Source organism: Leopardus geoffroyi, chromosome B4 (assembly GCF_018350155.1).
Source record: "Leopardus geoffroyi isolate Oge1 chromosome B4, O.geoffroyi_Oge1_pat1.0, whole genome shotgun sequence".
Lineage (NCBI taxonomy): Eukaryota > Metazoa > Chordata > Mammalia > Carnivora > Felidae > Leopardus > Leopardus geoffroyi.
The window spans coordinates 117,137,515-117,153,432 of record NC_059341.1 but is presented as its reverse complement, the minus strand read 5'-3'; the positions used below and the strand labels follow the sequence as shown (position 1 = coordinate 117,153,432).

The following is a 15,918-nucleotide window of genomic DNA, read 5'->3' as shown; positions in this document are numbered from 1 at the left end:
ATAGAGCCAAAATTTAAACTTAGCCAATCTGACTTGAAAGCCTCTGTTTCTTCAAAGGGGAAGGATTTCCTGTTACCAGTTTATTTCCATGTCATGACGCAAATTTGTGTGTCCAGTAACTCTTAAAAATGTCAGACCTAGCAAAGCCAGGTTCTTCTGACTTTATTTTTTGGACCAGTAGAGGGAGGGCCTTCAAGTTTTTCCTCAGTTGAAACTGAGCCACACGAGAACAGAAAACCTTTTTTCCTGTCTGTTATTGTTATTCCCCCTAGACTGCATTTCCAGTTTTAAAATAGAAGTGATGATGGAAATTAGCTCCAAAATAGGCAATCTCAGTTCACACTTAACTTTTACAGGATGCAGCTATACTATCTATATATTCAGGACTCTGGAAGCATATTTATTCTTACATGAAGACAGAAAAGGATATTTTTTCAGCATATATAGGGTAGCGAGCCTTGCTGCTTGAAAGTTGGCTCTTACAGTTCTGTAGACAGCTTTCCGAAGACCGAGGAGATGCTGACTGGGATGCTGTCCAGCTTTATTAAATGGGCAAGCAGCACTGACCCTGTCAAGCAAACTTGAAAAGTAAAATGTGATACAACTGTACAGGTGTCCTAAAGTTTTTGTTTTCTAAATCCCCAATTCTATTCAACTTAGAAAAAAACCTTTTTCATGGTTTTTATTAGAAAAAGACTGTAAATATCCCAGCTCAGGTCTCATAAATAGCCATTTCCCTGATACATGTATAGCCCCCCTCCAAAAAAAGACAAATGAAAAATCAAAATCTCAAAGAGTAAAGGCTTCTTCTGATACGGGAAACAATATATTTTAGTCAAAATATGGTAGAAATGTAGAATACTTAGGTAAGACATTGCAACTTTTTGATATAGACACTCTACCTGCTAAAATATACTAAAGTGGTACTGCTTTACATTTAGTTTTTAAAACCTGTATCTACAGTAAGTATGAAAATTTTTACATTCTTAATATGCATTTATATATGTTCATCACTCATATTTTTGGTCACTTGTACAGAACAATGAAATACTGTATAGAAATACATTCTGTACATTCATAAAAGTAGGGTAAAATGACTTACCCACCTGCTGCCACTGGCACTTACCTACTCAAAATGAAGTAGGGGACGCAGAGAGATAACAGGACCAGTGGCCAACAGGGGAATGCAAGTAGAAAGGCAAAGGAAGGGTTACTAGGCAGTAGCATAGCTACTCTCCAAACTATTCAAGAGGAAGCACATTTCATAGTACTTTCCAAAAGATAAGTGGGGAGTACCTATTTGCAACAATGATGTATAATATATCATGCTTTGATAAATGAAACATAGAATGATTTCATATTACATAGCTATTGGATAATAGTTTTTCCACCTAACCAGTAACTGCTCCCAATAGCAATACAAAATATTGGAACTTATAAATTTCTTACAATATAACCACAAATTTGCAAAACAAGATATCTAAATCAAAACTTTTAAAATGTTAACCAAACCATAATGTATTCAGACATTAAAAATCTATAAAAAAAAACAACAGAGGACAATGACTGATAGGCTTAATTTAAAATAAGGGAATGAGGCAAAGAATGGTTAAATTCTTCGCTAGAGACGACAAATTAAGGCAGAACAACACAGCACATGTTTTCAATATATGGAACTCTTGTGTGCGCTCCATTTTACTAATAAATCAGTTTTAAAGATGAACATATTTCTAAAAAAGTTATGATTCAAGATTTATTGTTACTCGTAATTTTTCTCAGTCCATTATCCAGTTAGATGGAGACAAGTCAAACAATTTTTTCCAACATTTCTTTTGCCTGACTGCATGTCAATGGATAGGAATCATAACCCGGAGGTAAGTCATGTGTAGCTGGCCCATTTTAGCTCTTCGTGACAATTCTAGACATAATTTTTAATGTAAGTTGGAAAATGACAAAAAGCACAGAATCCTCTATATGTGCCTAAGCATTAATTGGACACATAGCCATTTAGCTTAACCAGTCTGCTCAGTGAAATACTGTACAAATCAAGAATGAAAAGGAGCTATTACTTAGCATTGTTTTCAACTTTTAAAATCTAATGCTCAAACAACTTAATATTTGTTATGCTCTATCAACAAATAGACTTTATAATAGAAGGACAAATATTAACAGACACGGAGAACTATTACATTTTGAAAGAAGCAGAAAAAAAATTACAAAATCTCTCTCCTGTTTTGGGATTGTTTAAACACTGTTCTAAAACACAACAGAGTAAAGAATGAGTGACTACTAGAGATTCTTTCGCTTTCCTGTTTTGTTATTTTCCAGATACGGCTTTTCTGTCAGGACAGTTTAAGTGCTATTCTAGAGCACAGCAGAGTGAAGAACGAGATTACTACCCAAGGTTCTTCTGCTCTCCCTTTTTGTGATTTTGCAGATATAAGTAATTAAGAGTAATAATCCTTCTTCATCATATACTTACTTTCTCCCACCTACAGACTGGAAAGGTTATGTAAGTTAAATAAATGATTAAACATACTACAGTACTACTGTCATTTGTTAGTGTTCAGCAGGCAGCCTAGCAGACTGGAAACAAGCTCTAGAGTCAGATGGAATGGACCTGAACGTTTGTTCTACCATATGTAATTGTATGCTTTTAGTTGTATACAGAATTACCTAGCAGAGTATTTGGACCATAATTCGTGCTCAATAAACATTAACTATCCTTTTAATAACAGAATAAATATCCTATATATCCTATACCTTAATATTTAATTAAGACTGGACTACAGTGGAGAGTATTTAAGTTCCTGTGGGAATGTGAATATTTGTTTGATATACTGAGAGTATCAGTGCCATAATATCTGCTAACATTTACCTAAAGAATATTATTAATGCATAGCAACATTTTTCAAAATGAATTCAAGTCAGATACATCTATCATTTAAACTGAGGAAAGAGAATGTCTGGCAGAGAGTAAAGGAAACAAACATTTGTTGGGTAATTTTGCATGCCAGCTTCAATATTAGGCTCTTTTTGTATATTAACTCATAAGAAATCACATAACACAAATAATTATGATTCTCTAAGCTCTTTGGTTTCTCAAAGTAGATAAGCAGACTCATACTACATATTAAATCTAGCATATAATGTATTCATTCCTTCACAGTTAACAGACTTTAATAAGTGCTAAAGAAAAAACTTACTTTTTTTCTGTAAATGCAACACAGAAATGAAAATAGGTAATAAATACTCTAACTATGTAGTAGAAAAGAATTATTTAAAAAATAAAATGAAATATGAACTCACAGTGTAAATCCTCTGGAAATGACTTCAGTTTCTTGAATGAGACGTAAAGCTTTTCTCACAAGGTTAGTAAAAGCTCGGCTATTTGTTGCCGTATCTTCTAAACGGACAATGTATTTTTTTAGAGTTACTTGTAGTTTGGCTGTCCTCCAGAATCTCAAAGCTCTTATAATCAGATAAACAAACAGGATCACTCCCCATATCAGCCAGGAAGATATAATCCACCAAGTGGGAAGCATAATGAGCAAACTAATGAAGGCAAACAGCACTGAGACATCCCTATAACACAGAAACCAAGAAACATGATACCCATCAGATTAGAGAAGGATGTGTTACTTTAGTCCATAATTCAGGTTTACTAAAATAGACAAAATGCTAGTAGCTTCTTTGTAAACTATGACTTTAAAAAATAACATTTAAATAAGTAATGTGAAATAGTTTTTAAATAATCTAGCAACTAAACAATGGTGTCTTAGGTATTAAAATCTAAGCTAATAAGTTTGTAAAGAACGTAAGAAACAGGTGTCCTCTGAAATGACTTTTTGTTTAAAGATAGGGACTCTTCTGGGGTGCCTGGGTGGCTCAGTTGGTTAAAGTGTCCGACTTTGCTCAGGCCATGATCTTGCGGTTCATGAGTTCAGGCCCCACATCGGGCTCTGTGCTGACAGCTCAGAGCCTGGGGCCTGCTTCAGATTCTGTCTCCCTCTCTCTCTGCCCCTCCCCTGCTCATGCTGTCTCTGTCTCAAAAATAAACACTAAAAAAAAAAAAAAAAAGATATGGACTCTTCTAACCTAAAAACCAAGTACAGAGTTTAAAATCCAATTAAAAAAAAATTTTTTTTAATGTTTATTTATTTTTGAGACAGAGAGAGACAGAGCATGAACGGGGGAGGGGCAGAGAGAGAGGGAGACACAGAATCGGAAGCAGGCTCCAGGCTCTGAGCCATCAACCCAGAGCCGGACGCGGGGCTCGAACTCACGGACCGCGAGATCGTGACCTGAGCTGAAGTCGGACGCTTAACCGACTGAGCCACCCAGGCGCCCCTAAAATCCAATTTTACAAATTTAAAAGTAAAAATAATTGTTACTAATTTTTAACATTAAAGTACATTTTAATATTAAGATAGTATCAGTTCTTTTCCCAAAGTCAGACTTTAATTATTTGCACAGAAACAAATATCTCAAGAAAATATAAGCATTTTTCCAATCAGAAATAATATGTACTTGAGTAATTGTTTCAAGTTATCTAATAATCATCATCATAAATCTGGAATACACATACTGCAGCTGATAATATGCACATACTTTGAACTTTTTCACTGCTTTAACTAAAGTAAAAGTATATATGAAACTTTTTAAATCTAGGCAAATTACAAGTATACAGACTAAAATACGTCTTTTAAGCAATGAAGGCTTTGATAAAAATGTAATAAGAAAGAGGTGAATATACGGAGATGTCTCTTAGGATGTCTAAAAAAACATCAATAATACTTAAAAGTTATAATCAAATTATAAAGAAAGTCACATGTAAGAATGCTTCCTAATAAATATTTACCTGTTCTAATTTCCCTTGGAATCCTTTACTTTCAGGTGATATTGGTAACATCATAAAGCAAAATCTTATCCTATACTTTCATGCATGAATAATGAAGTCTAAAAGTATTTACAGGCCTCAGTGTTGCTTAATCACACCTGTGGCTAAAGCAAACTTAGAAGTTAAAGCTATAAAATTCTTAAAACCCTTGGTTCCTTCTAGCAGCTCCTTGCATTCTTAGATCGGTAAAGGATAAGATGATGCTTTACTCCATCATGATGCTGAGTGCCTATAAATTTGGAAGACATACTTTGTTATCCCTTACAATATGAAGCATTTGTCAATATTATAAGAAAGACACATCCAGAACACTGAGGCCAATGTTATGTAATCACCTATATAACTTGAATAGTTCAAGCAATGATTTTGTTCACTTAATAAACTCATACTTTAATAGTTCAGTTCTGTGTGTGTGTGTGTATATGTATATGTATGTATGTATGTGTGTGTGTGTATATATATATATATATATATATATATATATATACACGTATATACATATCATGTATATACACATATATGTATGTATATACGTGTGCGTGTGCGTGTGTGTGTGTGTGTGTGTGTGTGTGTGTGTATAAAGTCCCTTTTTGGTATTCATGGCCTGGGACTTCTGTATTAGACCCAAATACTTCAAGAAAAGTTTTAGGACTGAATTGTCAGTCTATATTTCCTATGGCTTCTCAGTCAACAAAGCAAGAATTGACTGTTTACCTCCACGTCCCATTCTATTTTTGATGTCTCTACAATGTGTTTATGATATAATCTATTAATTTTAAAGAAACATAAAAGAGCGAGTGGCTAGGACTGCATGCACACATATGTATAGATGTATGGGTAAGAGAGATTCTTGGGGCACATGTTATGCCTGCTTGTTGGGTTATTAAACACAGAACTAATTAGATTGAATTAAAAATATGTAATAATTGGATGTTTTTCCAGCTTCACCTTAAATAGTATTTATTTTAGAAAGGTACTTGTTTTTTAAACTTCTGGGTTATCATTAATTACAATGTTAAAATGTATGGAATGTTTATAATTTACAATAGAGAGCATAGTGGATTTCCTCTGCTAATACTGAATATGAAAGCAAAGGATAGATGTTTTCTGGACAGTACCAAATATTAGGGGTTGCCAGGGAGCAAAGCGTTGGAAGGTGTCCATTTTCCTGTTGTTGAGGTTGCCCTGCAGACAGGATACTGGGATCAAGTAGCTCAATCAGCTCCACATCCTCTTGTAACAGGACTTCCTGTTGCAGGATGGTATGTAGTGAGTCGAGTCGGAATCCAATATCCTTGCCATGAAAAAACCCAAAGAGAGGCATTAATACACACATAATTTTGTATGAAATGCTAAGCTCCTAATGTACTAACAAAATTTAGGGGTACTATATATATTTTCAGTATAGCCTCCAAGAAGATACAACAGTCCAATCTATCTTTAGTATTATGTATATGGGGTTTCAGTTTCACTGTAAATGTGAAACAATAAAAATTGCAATGGACATTATTGAGCCACCAGATGTGAAATATAAATTTTTAATAAAGAAATGTGTAGTAACTACATATTAATAAGCCTGTCTAGTTAAGCCTAATTAATTAAATTGCTGGAACAGAGCATGGAAAGTATAATCCTGTAACATAAGATGTTGTCCCTGGATACTGTAACAATATAGCCAAAATGTAAGAATTACATCAGCAGGATCAAGGCCTTCTAAAAATGGACAAACACAACATTAAGGAATGTAATGCAAAACCGCGCTAATATGTGCATAGCACTTTATAGTTTACAAAATGCTTTCACATATACCAGCTCATTTATTCCTTCTTCTTTTCTTTCTATCCATCTATCAAGAAATATTATATATACCAGGCACCATGCTTGAGACCAAAGGCACAAAAAATGAACAAAACATACAAGGTCTCTACTCTTAAAGAGTTCACAGTTTAATGAAGAGGACTGAAAAGGAAACAGTTACAATATAATGTGCCAAGAAGTGCAATAAGGTATACCTGGGATTATGAAAATGGCACAGAAGAACCAAAAGTTGTAATGAAGTCCAAGAAAGGAAAACAGGTGATGCCTGCCTGAGCTGAGTCTTAAAGCATGAACAAGAACTGACCAGATGAAAGAGTTGGAAGGCGGGGATGGGAAGAGCAAAAGCCTCTCTAGAACTGCAAATTACTGCTTTTAGCTTTCCATACAATGCATGGTAAGAAGGTGAGAGATGAGGGGGTGCCTAGCTGGCCCGGTCAGAGGAGCATGTGACTTGATCCGGTCAGAGGAGCATGTGAGTTCAAGCCCCAGGTTGAGTGTAGAGAGTACTTAAATAAATAAACTTCAAACAAACAAACAAACAAACAAACAAACAAAATAAAACAAAAAGGGTGAGAGATGAAGTAGCAATGTTAAGAGTACATAGGTTAACTTTCACAGTAACCCTGTGATGTACATTTCATCCTCCTCTCCATTCTATAGAGGAGAAAACTGATGCCCAAAGAGATTAAGTAACTTCTAGAATTCTGATTTCAAATCCTAAGTCTTTGGTAGTCAATTATGCTTTCCTACATATAGCCTGCTGTATGAGAAAATTTGAAGTTTTATTATGCATTACATGTAAGAACAGAATGATCCTATTTTAAGAAAAATAGAACTTTTACCGGATAAGGCCTTTAGCAGTTAAAGTAAAACCAATTAGGTCCAGGGTTTGAAGGCAATGGGTTTGCTCTTCTTAGCCAGTTAATCATTCCCACACAAGAGCCTACCCTGCCCTAGCTCCTCATAATGGGAACTTAATAGGAATGCAGTGATCCATATATCCAGCTATGAGAGCATGTCCTCGATTGTGGGTTATGTATCACCACATACACTCCTTTTAGAGAAGGAGAAGAATATTTTTAATATTAGTCCCATATGGATATATTTATTAATTTTCTTTCTTTAGATAAGCTCTATGTCCAATGTGGAGCTTGAACTCATGACCCCAAGATCAAGAGTCACATGCTCTACTGACTAAGCCGGCCAGGCACCCCTTTATTGATTTTCAGTTATATAAAACAAGAACATCTTGGAACGCTGGTCTTCCTTTAGCCTGGCATTATTTTTTTTTCACCATCTACTGACACACCTTGCATGTGCCTGTGTATCACTTTTGTTTCATATTTGAACCACTGTTTCTTCTCTCTTCTTTTTCTCTTTCCTCTCCTTTTCTTTTTACTTCCTTTCTTTCTCTCTGGTTTTTTTTTTTTTTTTTTTTGAGTTCTAGTTACCATACAATGCTACATTAGGTTTCAGGTGTACAACACAGTGATTTGACAACTCTATACATTATGCCATGCTCACAACAAGTGCAGCTACCATCTGTCACCATACAGTGTTGTTACAGTTAGCATTGACTGAATTCCCTATGCTGTGTCTTTCACCCCTGTGACTTACTCATTCCATACTGGAAGCCTGAACCTCCCACTCCCCTTTGCTCATTCTGCCCATCCCTCCAATCCCCACCCCTCTGGCAACCATGTTTGTTCTCTGTATTTATGGGTCTGTTTTTGTTTTGTTTCTTTTGGTTTTCAGATTCCACATATAAGTGAAATCATATGGTACTTATCTTTCTCTGTCTGACTTATTTCATTTAGCATAATACCCTGTAGGTCCATCCATGTTGTTGTACATGGCAAGATCTCATTCTTCTTTTTATGGCTGAGTAATATTCATTATCTATATATCTATATATATATACATATATATCTATATCTATATCTATATCTACATCTATATAATTTCTTCTTTATCCATTCATCTATTGATGGATACTTAGGTTGCTTCCGTATCTTGGCTATTGTAAATAATGCAGCAATAAACATAGAGGTGCATTTATCTTTTTAAATTAGTGTTTTTGTTTTCTTTGCGTAAATAACCATTAGTGAAACTACTGGATTGTGTGGTATTTCTGTTTTTAATTTTTTGAGGAACTTTCATATTGTTTTTTACAGTGGCTACACCAATTTACATTCCCACCAACAGTACTGAAAGTTCTTTTTTCTCTACATCCTTGTCAACATTTGTTATTTCTTGTCTTTTTGATATCAGCCATTCTGACAGGTGTAAGGTGACATCTCATTATGGCTTTGATTTGCATTTCCCTGATGATTAGGGATGCTGCACATCTTTCCATGTGTCTCTTCACTCTTCTTAGAATCATGATTCTAAGCTTAGGAACCAATTAATTGACATTCCACCCCACTTTCACAAAGAGAAGAGCACAATTCACTTTATACTACTGTTAGGGAAGGGGTGGAAGCAAGGAGGGCAAAAGTAGGAGCATGGCAGCTTTTCAAATAATCTTTGAAATAAATCCTCACACACTGGCCTTATTATCTGATTTGGATTCCACACACACAGAGAGATATTAAAACATTAAGTATTAAAAATCAAGGTTTTGCTATAAAAGCTTTAAATCCTATCTTTTTTGAGACCTCAATGTACCTACATTTGGGTAAGTTTAAAGAAGCCTAACTAAAGGAAGGCTAAGGCTCACAAAGAGAGGGAAAGCTATTAACACAGAATGGGAGCTTTCCCTCTTCATAGCCCCTTGTACAGATATGCTGCTTAATCAGGTACACTTTCTTTAACACCATCCTTAGCATCAGAACTGTTTGCAAAACTGGGATAATGTTTCCCCAAAACCATTGTGCTTTGAGGCAGTACTAGTAGCTTTAGGAATATGTGATTCAAGAATGTGACAAACTACCTACAATTACCTATAAATACAAATGAACCTGAAAGGGACCAAGACACTCTAAATAATTAAAGCAGTATTATCTAGTGACTAGACTGTCTCTATAAAGGAAGAACTTGAACTATATTCTGATCACAATAGCTATAAAATTAAATCAGATTACACTGAGGAATTAAGTTTTTTCTTAAGAATAAATTATAAAATTGTATATTACTCTTTAATTATAAAAATGAGAATTGCAGGGGCACCTGGGTGGCTCAGTTAAGTGTCCAACTTTGGCTCAGGCCATGATCTCATGGCTCATGAGTTCGAGCCCCACATCAGGCTCTGTGCTGACAGCTCAGAGCCTGAAGCCTCTTCAGATTCTGTCTCCCTCTCTCTCTGCCCCTCCCCTGCTCGTGCTCTGTCTCTCTTTCTCTCAAAAATAAATAAACATTAAAAAAAAAAAAAAAGAGAACTGCAGAAAATAGGGAAACTGTTGCAATATGCCAATCAAACTAGTGGGAAAATAGACACCTGCTATATTAAGAAACATCTCACAACAGCCCTATTTGGACCGAGGTCCAAGTGTCAAACAAGCGAAGAAATTTAAAAGCTACTAATACTGATTGACTAGACATTAGATTATCATCTTTATGGTCAGATGCTCTGTGCTGTGGGGAAGTGCACTAGGTGAACTTTGGCTCACCCTTAACAAGTTTGAGTGCTGAGACCTAGTTAGTACCTAGGTTTATATCCTGGTTCCACATCTTAAGTTATTAACTTCTCTGCTCCAGTTTCCTCATCTGCAAAATGAGGTTAAGAATAGTACCTACTTCAATAGTACCTACTATGAAAATTAAGTAAGTCAATATTTGTACAATGTATAGTTCTGATGCATAGTAAGTACTGGTGCATATTAAGTACTATGTAAGTCTTAGCTGTTAATGTTGTTCCTACACACGAAATAATTAAAACATAATAAAGAAAAGCACCATAATACAATATATAAACTTAAAACATAGCGGATAATCGTTACTATAGTGTTGAAGAAAATAAGAGATCCAGTAGACTGAGTTTGCAGGAAAGGCCTTAAGGAAGAGCTAGGACTGCTTACTGAACAGACTACAGTAATAGAGGAAAAACGGAAAGGGTTCTACCATAGTATAATAGCACAAACACAGACATGCAGAACCGGTATGGAATAAAAGAAAAGGAAGACTGGGTTGGGTGATGAACAAATTGGTGGGTAAGGCTGGAAAGGTAGTTTGGGGCCAAATTTTGCAGACTCTTTGATGCTAACATGATGAACTGGACTTGATTCAATGGGTAATGGTGATATTTTAAGGATCTAAACAGGAAAATGTATGAGCGGTAACTCAGGAAATTTCTGCCTGTATGGAATGAAAGGGTATGAGAAGCACAGCTAAAAAAGAATAGACAGATTTCTGTTTTTACCCCTAGGCATGGAGAAGGGAATTATGTATGTGTCAATATATTTCAACGATCTTCTATACTGTTTAATACATTGTTCTGTTTCATAGAGCTGATGAGGATCAAATGAGGTAACATGTGTGAAAGCACTTTACAGGCTAAAAAGTGCTTCAAAAGTACTAATACCATTACCGTTATAGTTGTTATAAATGAACTTTTTAAAAATCTTTAAGAAGTACTTTAATAAAAAGGAAAAGGTTCAGATATCATGGAGCAACTGTCAGTATTTTAATAAAAGGAAAAAGGGACTGGTTCAATATCTGTATAGCTAATAAAATTTTAAGTATGTCTGACAAAGGGAAGAGTCAAGCATCTCATGCCAGAAGCCAACGGGGTAATTCCTCGTTCCATTACTATAAAATGATTTCTTTGGTAAGTACTTCCTACAGTTCTCTATAATGTAGGCACAAAAGGGATGCATACAGAAGTTGGCACTTTACAGTGAAACATGTGGCCAGTGACAAAGAACCAAGAATGAAAAGATCAGGACTATGCACACTATGATTAAACCACAGAAAAATGTATATGGATCCGTATACCTTACCACAATCCTAGTATCACTGAAGAATGAGGATGGCTCCACCTGGATAGAGATGATATTCTACGTAGGTGACAAGACACTTCATTGACCTTCTCAACATACCTACAAAGATGAAACCCTGAACAGAGAACTTGCCCATTTGGATTGCTAAAAAAGTAATTTTAGTCAGTCAAGGCATAATAACACTCAAGCCAGTGAGGTACTATGTTATAATGAAGAACCTGGGCTTGGAAACAGGAGACCTGAATTCAAATTCTAACTCTATCAATTTCTAGCTGAACATTCTTGAACAACTCACTAAGTATTCTTAAACCAAACTGAACTATCTGAATGTCAGACATTTGGAAATCTTACCACTTCCAAATGGCAAAATGCACTAAACTTTACAGTATGTGAAGTAGCAAATCAAAATGTGAAAGCACTTTGTAAACATCTCCTTACAAATGGTAATTTACAAGAATGATAATTATCATCTTAAGGTCACAGGCCAGCAGAAGATCCTGAAATCTGCCTACCCATACTTGATCGCTCCTTAGGAGAGCCATGAGAACTTGGTTACTTCAATTTTTTAGCTATACTACCTGGATTTTGCCTTGCTTAAGATGTACAAAGTTGAAGCATTCCCTCTTGGGCAGGTCAAATACCAGATATACTACAGGTCAAATACCAGATATACTACAGCAGAGAGCAGGAAAAAAAAAAAAAGCAAGCCTCACAGGAATCAGAGAGACTCTCAATGGTCACAATTCCAAATCTCTGGGAAATTCTGTGATTATTGCTCTTGGGAGACTAAAGTTTACATATTAAGTTGTCAGGGAATGATAGATTAATGATAAATAAATTAGGGGGGAACCACTTTGATTTTGCCCAAACTCTAACCATAGACTATGGGATAAAGATACAGACAGTCAATAAGAAAAAAAAAAAAAAAAAGAAAAGAAAAGAAAAAAGGATACAGTCAAGCTCCTAATGAAAAAAAAGAAGGTCCCACTAATTGATACACTCTCTTCCTTAATGAGAGGAATATTTGTCAATGGAGGAAGATGGCAGCAGGAAATTAGTAATCTAACAAATAAGGTTTCAATAACAACTAGAATATTCTATTCTAAATGGCTAATAACCTCTTAGAAGAGCTATGAAATAATACTAAATTAAGTCCAAATTCAAGATCCACAGTTATTGAAGAATTTCTTTTTTTTTTTTTTTTAGGTGATACAAACAAACTTTATTTAAACACTTTATGAAGCAGGCAGTCTCCTTTCAGAGAACTTCTCAGAATTTAGAATCAATCATTGCCCAAATCAGTAGCAAAACAAATTCTGATTCATTGTATTGTCATTAATAAACTGGAGTCCTGAAAACTGACTGAAAGAAATAGAGCAAACACTTACCAACTTGTGAAGTAAGTCATCTTTCTTATTGTACTGAGAAAAAATCCAACTTTTGATGGTTTCAGCCACTTTTAACAGGATGCTTCGCTGAAGGAGATTAATGAGATTGTACAGGATACATTAAACCACACCCACACAGTGGAAAAACTGCAAATAACTTACTTCTAATTAACCAAAATTTTTATTAGAAAAAGGGAGGAAAAAATCATCTTGGTTATATCCTTTGTCAGTATGTCTCAGGCTCCTTAACAGTTCCCAGATTTACTTGCACATCAGAATCACCTAGAGATTTTAGTTAGAAACATATTCTTGGGTCCCCAAACCAAAGGTTCAGATTCATTAGGTTTGGATGAGACCTGAAAAGCAGATTTAAAAAAAAAAAAATCTTATTTATTCATTTATTTGAAAAATTTTAATGTTTATTTAATTTTGAGAGAGAGACAGAGCGTGAGCAAAGGGGGAGAGGGAAGGCAGACAAGGGAGACACGGAATCTGAAGCAGGCTCCAGGCTCTGAGCTGTCAGCACAGAGCCAGACATGGGGCTTGAACCCACAAACTGCAAGATCGTGACCTGAGCCAAAGTCAGATGCTTAACCAACTGGGCCATCTAGGTGCCCTGAACAGCAGATTTTTAAAAGAGCACTCGGAAGTTATCCTGATGCAGCTCATTTGTCTTCGGTACGCTATATACTATCTATGTCAAGATGACAGTATATATTTTAATGAAAACCACAGGGTGTTCCAAGTTCTCAAATACTAAGAACACTTTCATTCCACAATGCTAAGGCATAAAGATATTTTAATCAACTTTAGAAAAAGTGTCTCATACTGAAATAATTTTTATTATTGAACCAACCAAAAATTCAATTTACCTTAATGTTAATAGCCTATTATCTGAGTAAATGCAGTTTACATTCATTGAGTGATTACTATATCCTGAGTACTAAAAAAGGGCCATAGGAACAAAGATAAATACATATAACTGCTATTTTCAAAAACCTTAGAAGAGAAAGTAAATAATTACAAATCAATGTAAAGTCTCGGAAAGTGTGGGAAAAGATGCAATAGGTGTTAACACTGATGCTATACCCTAACAGATGAGCAGAAATTTTAACAAAGGAGGGAGAACATTCTGGGCAAGGGAACAGAATGAGTAAAGGGGACAGCCATGTAACCACTTGCCATGGTCATGGTGGCATAGTCTGGGCTATGATCCAAGGGAAGAAGGGAATAGTAATGAACACTGAGAGGGTTTTTAAAGAACTTTGGTCTTATATGCCATAATAGTTTAGACTTTATACTGTAGGCTATGAGGAGCACCTTGCATAAGATTTTTATGCAAGGATATGAAACAATAAATATCAGCATTTTAGAAAAATAACTGGCTACAGCACAGAGGTGGTACTAGCAGGAAATAATTGTAGCCAAGAAGTATCATTAGAAGGATATTTAATAGTCCAGCTAAACAATGATAAAGGCCTAAAATAGGATAACAAAAAATGGTAATGAATAAGGGTTGGATTTTAGAGACATAAGAAGTTGACTTATCATTTAGTGACCAAACTAATGTGGGAGTGATAGGAAACTTAAGATAACAGAGAGTGGTAACTTGGGAATATGGAAAGAATATTGTTTGTTTTGGGAGTGCTGAGTTGAAAAAAGTTCTGTTTTACATATTCTGAATCTGAGTTTCCTGGGGTATAGGGCAGGTGAAAATGTTTGACAAGCATCCAGAACTGAGAGAAGACAGAATGCATATAAGTGGCCAATGAGGGCAAGAAAGTACATGAGATCACTCAGAGAAACAGGTCAAGCAAAGAGGCCTGATGCTCAAAGTTTATGGGAGGAACGTTTAAGAATAATCACAGGAAAAGAAACTAGAAAAATATACAGAGAATAAATATTCACAGTGAGAATCCCAATATAGCTACTCAGTAAGTACTTAACAATAACATTAAAAAATAAAAGTGAAAAAAGGGTGATTAATCCTAAATATAGCTTTATCACCATCTCATATAATAATAAAAAATCTGCTTTCAAAAGAAAATAATCGGTACTTCACTGCTTGAACAGAACTTTGGGGGCAATTCTAAAAATATATCCCTTGAGAAGGAACTAAGTAATACAACAAATCTTTCTAAAACTCAGCTGCCCCAGATTTAGAAAAACTCCATTTTAGAAAAATTTAACTCATACAATTGAATGTGTAATATGAAGGCCAAAGGAACTTTCTGGACATGTGGTAATTTTTTTTAAATGTTTATTTTTGAGAGAGAGAGAGGGAGAGAGACAGAGCACAAGCAGGGGAGGGACAGAGAGAGAGGAAGACACAGAATCCAAAACAGGCTCCAGTATCCAAAGCCAGCTCCAGGCTCTGAGCTGTCAGCACAGAGCCCGATGAGGCGCTCGAACCCACAAGCTGTGACCTAAGCCAAAGTCGGACACTTAACCGACTGAGCCACCCAGGTGCCCCAACATGTGGTAATTTTGAAACGCATTCTCTGGCTATGCTTTTTACTGGTCCTTAATTTCTGAGGGATGAAATTTTCAACTCTCATTTTATTTATTTATAAGTTAATAATAACATTTCTATATGTAAAAATACCTATCATAAATGAAAAGGATTAAAACCTATAAAACCCAAGTTTTTGCATAACAACAAAAAAACGCCAATGCCCATATCCTGGCTAAGACTATCCCTTGGCCCATTTTTTGTCTTTTGTGGCCAAGTAATCTCAAATCCAAGTCTTAATCTATAAATAACCTGTTAGCTGTATCCTTAGGTTTTGCTTTCAAAATTCTTCCCAGGAACATCCACATTTGAAAGGGTCAGGGAGAAGAAAGGGTTTAAGTGCAGAGGAATAGCAAACTGGTT

The 15,918-nt window shown here is 35.4% G+C and overlaps 1 protein-coding gene across 13 annotated transcripts in view; it reads right to left on the bottom strand.

Annotated features, from left to right (window-relative positions):
* The window catches only part of VEZT (vezatin, adherens junctions transmembrane protein), a 77,613-nt gene that overhangs the window by 36,420 nt on the left and 25,275 nt on the right, over positions 1–15,918 (bottom strand). For 4 of the 13 annotated variants that reach the window (XM_045463357.1, XM_045463359.1, XM_045463352.1 and 1 more), the window contains exons 3-7: positions 13,044–13,130; positions 11,656–11,694; positions 6,019–6,194; positions 3,310–3,585; positions 431–580 (exon numbers count right to left, since the gene is read on the bottom strand). In XM_045463357.1, the coding sequence (XP_045319313.1) occupies positions 431–580; positions 3,310–3,585; positions 6,019–6,194; positions 11,656–11,694; positions 13,044–13,130 (728 nt within the window). The remainder of the gene's footprint in view (positions 1–430; positions 581–3,309; positions 3,586–6,018; positions 6,195–11,655; positions 11,695–13,043; positions 13,131–15,918) is intronic. The other 9 variants (XM_045463356.1, XM_045463362.1, XM_045463363.1 and 6 more) reach the window with 4 other exon arrangements.